Below are 11,242 nucleotides of genomic sequence, written 5' to 3'. Positions count from 1 at the left end.
TTATATTCTAGATATTTTGATTCTTTAGATATAATGGCATGTCAGTTAAAGTAATGCTAAATTATGGCCGTCCCTATTCTTAGGTGTGTGATGGATCTTGTTTCCAAAAGCATGTCTAGATATCAAGATAAAAGAATTACCTAGAAATGCTAATCATGTCTTGGATCTCTTTAATTTGATGCTTTCATTTGTTTATTGGAACAAGAAATTGTTAATCAACATCTTTATCAGTACAACTTGCAGGAGCAATTATTTACATTCTAAAAAATTTATCCTGTGTTTTTCACTTGGGAAAACACACAGGAGAAGTTGCGTCTCAGAGAGTGCATGGTGAATTTTTTGGAGTGTCAATAAGAATTCCTTAAATTCTATACCAAGTGATTGAAAGATGATTTAAGGCTGATGTAGGTGTAGGTGAAGGATGCTTTGAGAATATCATGTTGGTCATGTGATTAATAAGACTGGCATCCTCTTTTTGCAATAGTGCCCCCATTTAAAAAGTTGGGGAGTGTCACTTTCCTAATCCTACCAATTGTTATGTGGGGCTCTCACTTTTTTTTGTGAGCAAATAAATGAAGAGTGGGTGGTTTTTGAGGGTATCAACACCCCTTTATGTTGTGGACAAATCACAATTTGACGTGTTAGAAACTTTTTTTTTTTTTGTGATTGTAATGACCTGTTTTTGTAACTTTTTCTTTTTGTGATCGTAATGACCTGTTTTTGCATCTGACTGTGATTTGCAGATGTCTCTAATGTAATATTCTTAAACAAGAGTCAAATACAAACCTTTGTGTAAATCCTAAATCCTAAATCCTCTCATGGGAGAAAAAGGTCAATTTTGTTCCTCTTCACATCAGGTTTGGCTCCTCCCAAAGAGGATCTCATATGTGTCTCAAAGCATTAGCATTTGCCAGTTGGTTTGTCTGGTGGTTTCTGATTTCAAGCGTCTCCGTTTAACAACCGACAAACTACGTGTTCCTCTCCAATTCAAGTGTCTTCATTTACACATGTTTTTTTTCTTCCCCTCATTTGTTTCCTTTTGTTTCATCCCTTTATCTTTACGAACTCTGCTTTCCGTTTAAGTCTCTTGTGGAGAGAACTTACATAGAACTAGTTCCCTGGTTCATGAGGTTTCGACGTAACAATATGCTTTGCCGTGCGTAAGTTTTTTCTTACGTGACAATCTGTATTGGACCGAGGTGCTAAAGATGTGATGAATTCATTCTATGTAAGTTGTTCTCGTGAGAAAAAAGGTCGAGTTTAAAATTCATAAAAAGAAATTAAACAATAAGATAAAATATGGAATTTAGGTTAGAGATTCCCGTCAAAATTTGTACTAGGGTCCTAGGTAATATGAAAAACAAAAATAAGGGCTGTCACACTCGTAGAGTACGTAAATTTCGGATGCTACTTTTGCAAGAAAACAAAAATTCTTGTGTGTATAAAGAGGAAGGGAAAGCCAATTTGTGGATTAGTCTGTAGACATTGTTTTATATTGCATAGATTCCACCTACTTGATCAGCCGGCAACTTTGTGCTATCCGCGGCTCCGCCCATCGAGTTAGACTGTGATTATATATCCATTTTGGGCGTTGTGTCTCTTGCCTAAGATTTTATCGCCTGACCGAGCTTGCGGATTTCATTTTCAAGGAACTTAACAAGATGTATAAAGTATGAATTGAATTTGAAATTTTCCATCTGACTTCTTGAATTGCATTTTCACCAGGCAGCAACTGAATTAAATGAGGCTATTAGACCAAATTATTATTATTATTATTTGGTTGGAGACCAAATTATTAGTTGAAATATGGGTTAGGCTTTGTCTTGCTTAGAGTATTTTCAACACCCTGGCTAAATGAGGCCTTTTGGCTGCTTTAACAAAAAAATGCAGAAAAATCAAGCTCCAACGGGCTAGGTAAATGACTAGCTATCTTATATAGTTAGGAGCAAGGTTTAAAATATCAATATTATCCCGATATTTCCTTTGAAATTTCCGTGTTTTTGGACTACCGATGTTTCCAATATTATCGATATTTTAGACTTTGATAGGAACTCTATGTGGTATTAAGTCACTCATGTATCTTACCATGCAATGTATAAAGTGTAAAATATTGTACTAATTCATTATATATAAATGATTATGGTGTGTTTAAACTTCTTTCATTAATTACTACATATTTTCTACACTCACAATGTTTGCCAGCTCGCTATATAATCAACTTAAATCAGTTAAATCCATCATGCAATGCATTTCCTTCCAATTTTTTGTGATAAACTAATAAATAATTGACTAAATAAACATCCTGCAAAGTTTCAATTAAAAATTCCAAATTTTTCTTACAATTTCCGTGGTTTTTATTCAATTTTTATCAATATCAATAATATCCCGATATTTCCGATATCATCGATATTTTAGACTTTGGTTAGGAGTAGAGATCCTTAATTTTTTGCTAAATATCTAAAAACTATAAAATTAGATTGTTTGTGGGTTTCGAGAGAAGAAAATGGGGTCTGGTTGTCAAGTTTTGAAAAAAATATAATACTATATTAACTTAAGCTAAAATAGCTAGTATTGCTGAAATTGGTGAAACCCAAATTAACATTTGATTTTTTTTGAATAAACGATTGTATTTACACTAAGGGGAGGGATTGGGTATAACTTCACAATGGACTAACAATAATGTGATTCAAATTCGTCTTTAGCGAGAATCGAACATAAGACCCCTCACTTACAAATGAAGAGGAATATAACTAAACCGTAAATATTAAGTGACAACATTTAATTCATTTAGCTAGCTACAATAATAAAAAAATTAATTAGTATTACTGGAGATGGTCTTACAAACGGGGAGAATGTAATTAATTTTTTTCTTTAGGGGGAAGATATTCTTCATTAACATTAAAGTAGGAAGGAAATCAACTAATTTGCATTGAAACAAATTTCCCCAAATTAAAACATACTGATTATTTATTCAAACACCAAACCAAAGTTAACCAAATCCGATTAGATTAGATTAGATAGCACTTAATTTGGTGAATTAGTTTGGTTAAATTGATTGGACTTCAATAATCTTACCTACCGCTGAAGTCCAACCTAATTAAACATCCATTCATTTTTGGAATAAAATTAGAGTACAAGTGCTATCATTTGATGTTACTAATTCCTTTATTACATAATGGTAAACAAAATTTTATATTTAAGAGTATGATTTTAATAAATAAAGAATAATGCGAGTCACAAAAAATTTCACTTTAAATTTGTGCATCAAATAATATGGCACAAAGCCAATTGATACTTCAATTTAAGTTGGAATTTGAAATTTATATGATGTCGAATGTGCTACATTAATTGGTACATGAATTTGGTGTACGTACCACTGTCCCTAAATAAAATATGCATTCTAACATAAGTAGTTTGTAACATGTTGGTTATGACGGTTACACCAAAAATTCACATACGTATACTTGGATAAATAAAAGAAAAACAGAAATTGAAAGGTGCATGTTATATAAAAGAAAATTATTTGTGACATGATAAAAATATGGTTGACATTGCCTAATCCATTTTTTTCCCACATCAGGAAGAATATAAAACAAAATCACGTTTTCCATTTCACAGATTTCATTTTTTGTTGAACAATTTTGAATAATTAAATTATAAAATCCCCCGCCCCCCACCACCCCAAAAAAATAATAATAATAATAATTAGAGAGTATAATAATATGGACCCCAGAAAAGAAAAACAAAAGCTTTTCCCACTCACCAAACAACAAATTAGAAACAGTATAAGATAACTGAGAAAAATTATGAAAAAATACGCCTAAGGTGCTCTGCCCGCTGGATTCTTGTTCAAAATTCCCACATCCTCCATTTGAAATCCAAGTCCAATTTCTCATCTCATCGTCTTCTTCTTTGTCCTGGAGTTTGAATCAGTTGGGAAATGTCGATAAGGAGTTTAATCCAGGACATCAGGTTCTCGCGGTCGCAGCGGGTGGTGCAGGTTTCGGCGGCGAGGCAGGCCGGCGAGGCGGTGGGGGAGCCGTTGAATCAGGTATGCTGGGCTCAGATGCCTCAGGAGTTGCTCAGAGAGGTGCTGGTGAGAATCGAGGCTTCCGAGGACGCTTGGCCGCTGCGGAAGAGCGTGGTCGCCTGCGCCGGTGTCTGCCGGAGTTGGAGGCACCTTACCAAGGAGATCGTCAAGGCGCCGGAGCTCTCTGGGAAGCTGACCTTCCCCATCTCCGTCAAGCAGGTCTCGCTCTCTCCCCCCTCTAGGAAAAAAAGGAAAAACTTTATATTGATTGAGTTCTTTTTCTTCTCTAATTGTTTGAGTCTGTGTCCAATATTTACATTTAGGGTGCAAATTTTATTGATTTATTGATTATGACTGCATTACAATTGGGTTTCGGTCGAAATTTCATTACTTGATTTGTTTGGGATGCTTCTGGAGTGTGATTGGAATTTGGAGTGAAACTTTTAGCATAATTCTTGGCCCTTACATGCAAATTTAGCCAAATTTTCAGTCGTTGTAATGTTTGGAAAGCAAATTTCTAGCCAATAAGTAGAGGTGGCAAATCAACCCATTGGGTTGTTAATGACTATCATCACCACTACCAATCTCACCTCTATATCATGGTGATATCAAATTAAACGGGTCTTAACGGCTACCCATTAACAACCATATGGGTTTATTTGCCACCTCTAGCTTTAAGTGGCTAAAATTGCAATTTTTAGTCTTTAGTTACCATGTAGTGTAAATGGATTAATAGGCGAGTGGAAGGGTGTAAAGATCATGTGAATCATGTTCCGAATTCTAATTATGTTGGATTTTCGGGTTGGAAAATCTTGGGTTTTCCAATTTTTTGATTTATTGTTTACTACCTTCGTAATCGCCGTTGTACATATGCTCAGTATATGTTTTTCTTTTCTGGTTGCAGCCTGGTCCGAGGGATGACCTCGTCCGATGCTTTATCAAACGGAACCGTTCCACCCAAACATATTATCTTTTTCTTGGTTTGACCCATGGTGAGCATTTTCTAACCGAAAAAGGAAGTTCCATTGTTTTGAGTACATTTTGAATTACGTGAAACTTTTCTAGGTTGTCTTTCAAAGATGTAGATTTTCCATATTTGCTCTAATTTTTTGTTAGGTCTTGTAGGTATTGATTCCTCTCTTAAGAAATCAATTTTGCTTTCTGTAAATAGTGGACCTGTCCTCTTCTGGTTTCCTCATTCAGCTATAAGTTTTTGTTAACTGTTTTGTTTGTCTGGTGTCAATGGCAGCTCTAACTGACGAAGGAAAGTTCTTACTTGCTGCGCGAAAGTTTAAACGCCCCACCTGCACTGATTATGTCGTCTCACTACATGTTGATAATATGTCTAAGGGGAGCAGTAACTATATCGGGAAACTGAGGTGTGCTGAAAGATGTATATGATTTAACTTTTTTCTTGTTCCCCATGAACATAATTGTTGACACACTTTCCCCCCTCTCTCTGTGAAGATCAAACTTTTTGGGAACAAAGTTCACAATCTTTGATGGGCAGCCGAGTCATTTGGGAGACAAGATTGCAAAAAGCCGCTCCACTAGGCTTGTCAATTTGAAACAAGTTTCCCCTAGGGTCCCTGCTGGCAACTATCCAGTGGCTCAAATCCAGTATGAACTAAATATGATGGGCTCTAGGTAAAATTTATGCTTCTATGACAAGTTATTGAACCATACTTTAGAAATGAAATTATAAGAGAACATCTAGATCTAGTATTCCATCTGCATAGGTGATGCTTTCATTTTTTTTCCTATAATTCTTCGCAATACTCGCAACAACATTGTGTGTGATCATAATGTTTTCGGTACACTTAGGGTGCATTTTCTTTTTTACAAACTGAGGATACTAAAGAAAATATTTATAAGCAGGGGTCCAAGGAGAATGCAGTGTACCATGGATTCGATTCCATCCTCTTCAGTTGAACCTGGAGGAGTGGCCACCACACAGGCAGAGTTTTCACATAATAATGCAGAATTATTTCCATCCCTCCCATTTTTCCGATCGAAATCAAACCGCGTGGAGAGTTTCCTGTCAGGGCCTTTGGCCAGACAGAAAGATGGGGTGCTGGTGTTAAGAAACAAGTCTCCTCGGTGGCATGAGCAACTTCAGTGTTGGTGTTTGAACTTTCATGGACGAGTAACAGTTGCTTCAGTGAAAAACTTTCAGTTGGTGGCTTCTCCAGAAAATGGACCCGCAGGACCAGAACACGAGAAGATCATCCTCCAATTTGGGAAAGTTGGCAAGGATTTATTTACCATGGATTACCGGTATCCAATATCAGCATTCCAGGCATTTTCAATCTGCCTCAGTAGCTTTGACACCAAGATTGCTTGTGAATAAAGGTATTGATTTATTAATTTGAAAGCTATTTTCTGTGATAGTAATTAGTTAAATTTGAACCTAACTTCACCAACTATTATATGCTTGAACACAACTCTTTCACCCTAGACACTCGTAACACTTCCAGAGTCCATACGATTGTTTGTGTTTGTAATGTTGATGGAGTTGGTTGATCTTTAGGTGCCAATATCTGTTTAAACGAGCATGATTAACCCTATCTTTTTCTTGCGGTCCAGGAGCAGCTATAGTGGGTTGATTCAATGAGGCTGTTCGCTGAAGGTGTCGTAGTGCTGGGATTGGCAGGCATGCAGCATGCTCAGACGCCCCAGCCCTTCTTGGATCATGATTTTGCCAAACCCCGGAGGAGTCCCGGAATTTGAAGGTGGAGAGCTTCGGTCCTTTGTCATCCACCATTTGCTGTAAATTTTACTTCTTAAATGTACATAGTAGCCTATTTTTACAAAACCCTGTTTACCTGAAATTTGACCACATTTGATTTTATATGTACATTTCGTTTCGTCCAAGTATAGGCTGTTCAATCCCCCGTTGGATTCAGACTTCCTTATAACTAGTTTGCTTTGCAAAGCTTCGTCGATGAAGGACGGTGGCTCTTCCACCGCTGTCCCAAACCTTGCCCGTCTTTTCTTGTAGTCTTTGCTATGTTAATGGAACGACGTGTGTTTCTGCTAACGTAGAAATTTATCAAAGAATCTACCGTATTTTGACAGTGGTACCGATTTTGCGAGTTTTCTGAACAGCGCCGAGTTGGGTTTTATGGGGTGATGAGGCACAGCATACTTGTTGATCAAACTCCAGCATTTGTGAAGTGTTTGCATGCCATTTGGTTAGATTAGGGTAATCATATTTAAATCCATTATTTTCTTTTGCACCCACTTATGTGGGATTCAACACTCATCCTCACGTGTAATCCCATTTAGTGGTTCACACGTGAAGATCCACATATCGTCAATTGAAACTCAGGTCGGCTATATGCTAAGAGTCCAGACTTGTTTTCAATGAAACTTAGAGGCTGGCTCTCTGTTAATAGTCCTGGCTTGTTCTTGGTGACAAGCTCATTGATTTGAGCGGCCCGAACCTTGGCTCTGATACCATATTAAAAAATTTTAGATTGACAGGGCCGGGAGAGCCTCACTCTAACAACATCGATATTGTTCCCAATTTTACCACATGCCTAATCCGTCAGGTGTGGAGTTTTACCACAAAAGACCTTGGTATTAGTTAGAGTAGGGTAATCATATTTAAACCCATTATTTTCTTTTGCACCCACCAATGTGGGATTCCAATAGTAGCTTGTACCAGAGAGAATAAAAGCCTAAATTTGCTCATATGACCATAGTTTTTGGTACAACGTAATGCTGTGATATGCTGCTGTTCTTGTTATGATTTGAATTATATCACTGCTCTACAAATCCCCAACTAGCGCTGCCTAGGCCCTACTTAGGCGCTAAGCGGTTAGTCACCGTTTCGATTAATGTTTAAACATTTGAAAATTAAGAAATGACACCTAGACCTGCTGAGGTGCCCACCTTGACCACCTAGGCACCCGCCTAGCTCATCCAAACTCATCTCGGTTGCAACTCACTTAGACAAAATTGGAAAACTTTCATTTTGCATTTTATTTTTTCAATAAATTATAAGAAACTTGTTGAATACTTAAATGAACACACATTATATGCTTGTTTTCCATGTTTTCATTATGTTCCAATACTTCATAATATATGTCATTCTATTTTGTAGTTTATAATAAAATTATATATATTTTAAGTATAGACACACAATTATTTACACGAAATATAATACATTTACTTAAATTCGTCTAGTCCACTTAGGAGCCTAAACATTAGGCCCCAATCCCCGCCCGACTAGCGCCTAGCGTGTTTTTAGGACCTTGAATTATATACAATTCTGAGTCGGATACACGTATAGGAGACAAGTTTTATATATAAAAATACAACCACAAATTCTAACTTGTATTAAGCGGTTTGCATGCGGACGACTGATTCCGAATTCGTAGGTACGGACTCAACAGCTTCTTCTTCAATTGGTAGATCGTCTGACTGCAGCTGCGGTTGGTTAAGGCTCCGAACAAACTCAGAAAACGAAGGAAAATGATCGGGCGAGAAGAAATCAGCTCCCATTCTCTGATAAGTGAACAGGTTGATTGCATTCTCTCCCAACAAATTCTTCTTTATCTGTTGAAAGCCTTCGCGAGCTCCCGAAACTGATGAGTTTTGGCCTGAAATCTCAACCCCATGCTTTCTGCAAGCGGTTTTAATTTGTGATAGTAATAACTCGGGACTCGAAAGGGAGTCCTGTGGCTGATGTTCGTCCGATAGGTCCATTCCAGGCAATATAATTTTGCACGAATTCCTTGCAAACATCTCGGCAACTGCTTGGTAACCATCTCTAGAGGATGTGTTATAGAACCCAGAAGTCAGCTCAGAAGGGTGAGACCTTGTTTTGTACCAAGAGTGCATTAGCGGGACCTTGCCACAAATTTCCACTTCAGTGTCACTGAAAGTTGAAGAGACAAGGTCGAGGAGGCGGTCTCCGTGAGAAATAAGCTGGTTTGAGTACCAGGAAAGGAAGAAATCACCATATGGAGACTCCCATGAACCGCCATCATCCTTGAAGAAGTTGTTTGCGTTTGGGGACTGGTCGTAGCTAGGAACATCATGAGGACCACCAAGACCCCACAAAGGGTTTCCGGCTGCTTCAGCGTGTTGCTTAAGCATGCTAAGCATGTTTTCATCATAACATTGGAATTCTCCAACCCCGGGAATCTTGTTCTTGCCTAGCCGGCGCTGAGATGGATATTGAAGCTCGCCATCTGGTCCTAAGCTCATTGAGATGCCCTGAAATTGACAAAACGGGAGAGATTGACAGTTTAGTACGCATACAAAACGTGAGACAACTAATGTTTCGTTATAAAGCTTAAGCATCATGGCTTCTTACCGCGATTGTGGAACCCAGGAAAGGCTCGAACGAAGATTTAAAGCTTTCACAGAAGTCTTGGTAAACTTGGGTTGGAGTCTTTCCATTCAGTACAGGAAGTTCATCCACAGCAAGCGATAAGCACTCTTTGTAATGCTGCCCCGACCGGTCCTTGAAAAAGATACTAGGCTGGGACGCGCCAAGGCGAGATACCCACGCAGGGAGTGGGATCTTGGGTTGTTTAGAAGCATGGAAGCAGAGTGAGACATGGAGCTCGAGGCCGGCTTTCTGAACCATCTCCGCAACGGCAAGATAGCCTGACCACTCATACTTCCCCATGGCTTCTTTCTCAACCATTCCCCACCAGACCGGGAGCTCAACGCCGTCCACCCCCAACAGCTTCAGAGCCTTCAATCCGGCCGCAATCGCTCTAGCATGGTTCACCGCGTTGCAGTCTGAAACCGTATCTAGAGGTAGCCCAACAAATAATCTCACTCCATCGTTCTGCATAGTATAGCACATCAGAAAAACAAGTCAATTAAGTTACACAAATCATGCCGGAAAATCAACAAATAAAACATTAGACTTCTCAAACATGAACAACTATATACTAAAGTTAAATTAAGGATTGTTTTGTTTGCTTCGAAAACATGTTCCAACTGAAATTCTAGTCTTCAAACGAACTAAGGACCTTAAATTCCTTTTATAATTTCATAATTTAAGATCAAATATATAATTTTATAAAAAAAGGTCAATTATATGAATCAAAATTTTAAATTTAACCACAATCTCACAAAAACAACTCCAACCTAAGCAGTTATTTGAAATTTAAATTCCTGTTCCATTTTCCTCCAATTTCTCAGAAACCAAACGAAAATCTAACACAACAAAATTGAAGAAGAAACCACTTACCGGTTTTGATTTTCTGGCAGGTCCCGAAACTTTACCGGACCGAACCGTTTCGGATTGTACGGCCCTCACAGTAAACTGAAGCCGGGGATTTTTCCAGCTCGTGCTCTGACCAAAACAGACGTTGGTCTTCAAATTTCCGTTCAATTCACAAAACCCAAGCTCCGTTCGCTCCAACTCGGTCTTTCCGATCGCCGCCTGAGAGCCGCGAAACACCGAAACCTCCATTTCCCAAACACCCGGCTACCCGAAAGACTCAAACTTTTCACAACCCAGAAAAGAAACAATTGAAAGATTGGTTTTTGTGGCTTTAACTTCTGAAAATCCAGAAAGTTTGAGAGCTTCCGAATGCAGATGATGACGAGTTTTGAGAAGTTAAGTAACGGCAACCTGGAAGCTGATATTTATATCCACCCCAAATGTATACGCGTCTTTTTTTATTTTTTATTTTTAAAGAAAAAAATTGAAATGCCAAAAGAATCTTCCACGTGTCGATCGCACAGGAAGCCATATAGGTGGTTTGAAAATTTCTTTTTTATCTTTCAAAATTTTGTGCTTGGATGCATTTTTGCTCACACCTTATTTATCATCGTTAGATGAGTTTAAATTTTATTATTTGTTTCTATTTAATACACATATCTCCATAATCTCCCAATTTAAATTCACCTATGGTGAGCATTATCGTCACCTGAAGGTGTCGAGTAAAAATATTCCACATAAATTTTGGTTATCCAATCCAAATGGTATTGTTAGGTTACTAATAATATAGGACAGTCATGTGGTTGTGGTTGTGTTGATATGTGGCATTGAGATTATGTGTTGTCTCATTTAAGATTTAGAACTGGTTTATCCATTTCTGTCATTCCAAAAACAAATAATATCCTTTCAACAAAATTTTGTGTACATCCGATGGATCTTGATACTATTATTAAGAATTCACGTTGTCATCTGTCAATCATGGTATATAAAGAGATATTATACAGATTTTGTCTGTGATA

The 11,242-nt window shown here is 37.9% G+C and overlaps 2 protein-coding genes across 2 annotated transcripts; one reads left to right on the top strand and one right to left on the bottom strand.

The window, feature by feature from the left end:
• Positions 1 to 3,756: 3,756 nt before the first annotated feature.
• On the top strand, positions 3,757 to 6,904 carry LOC126596275 (tubby-like F-box protein 3). The gene is made up of 6 exons (XM_050262801.1): positions 3,757 to 4,249; positions 4,935 to 5,022; positions 5,280 to 5,409; positions 5,498 to 5,677; positions 5,909 to 6,382; positions 6,617 to 6,904. The coding sequence occupies exons 1-5, from the start codon at positions 3,941 to 3,943 to the stop codon at positions 6,378 to 6,380; spliced, it is 1,179 nt and encodes a 392-aa protein (XP_050118758.1). The 5' UTR covers positions 3,757 to 3,940; the 3' UTR covers positions 6,381 to 6,382; positions 6,617 to 6,904.
• A 1,205-nt stretch (positions 6,905 to 8,109) lies between these two features.
• On the bottom strand, positions 8,110 to 10,637 carry LOC126596274 (inactive beta-amylase 9-like). The gene is made up of 3 exons (XM_050262800.1): positions 10,248 to 10,637; positions 9,357 to 9,839; positions 8,110 to 9,256 (listed from the first exon to the last, which is right to left on the bottom strand). Exons 1-3 carry the CDS (start codon positions 10,470 to 10,472, stop codon positions 8,375 to 8,377), a joined length of 1,590 nt encoding a protein of 529 aa, XP_050118757.1. The 5' UTR covers positions 10,473 to 10,637; the 3' UTR covers positions 8,110 to 8,374.
• Between the last annotated feature and the right edge of the window lie 605 nt (positions 10,638 to 11,242).

This window comes from Malus sylvestris, chromosome 13 (genome assembly GCF_916048215.2).
Source record: "Malus sylvestris chromosome 13, drMalSylv7.2, whole genome shotgun sequence".
Classification (NCBI taxonomy): domain Eukaryota; kingdom Viridiplantae; phylum Streptophyta; class Magnoliopsida; order Rosales; family Rosaceae; genus Malus; species Malus sylvestris.
Note: the sequence above shows the minus strand (reverse complement) of the source record. Positions and strands in the feature narration are given on the sequence as shown.

Excerpts from the sequence above, each read along its gene's own strand:
- LOC126596275 (XM_050262801.1), top strand. The coding sequence starts at position 3,941 with ATGTCGATAAGGAGTTTAATCCAGGACATCAGGTTCTCGCGGTCGCAG. Across the intron at positions 4,250-4,934 it reads TCCCCATCTCCGTCAAGCAG|CCTGGTCCGAGGGATGACCT; the intron begins GTCTCGCTCTCT and ends TTCTGGTTGCAG. Across the intron at positions 5,410-5,497 it reads AACTATATCGGGAAACTGAG|ATCAAACTTTTTGGGAACAA; the intron begins GTGTGCTGAAAG and ends CTCTCTGTGAAG.
- LOC126596274 (XM_050262800.1), bottom strand. The coding sequence starts at position 10,472 with ATGGAGGTTTCGGTGTTTCGCGGCTCTCAGGCGGCGATCGGAAAGACC. Across the intron at positions 9,840-10,247 it reads CTGCCAGAAAATCAAAACCG|AACGATGGAGTGAGATTATT; the intron begins GTAAGTGGTTTC and ends TATACTATGCAG. Across the intron at positions 9,257-9,356 it reads TCCTGGGTTCCACAATCGCG|GGCATCTCAATGAGCTTAGG; the intron begins GTAAGAAGCCAT and ends TGTCAATTTCAG.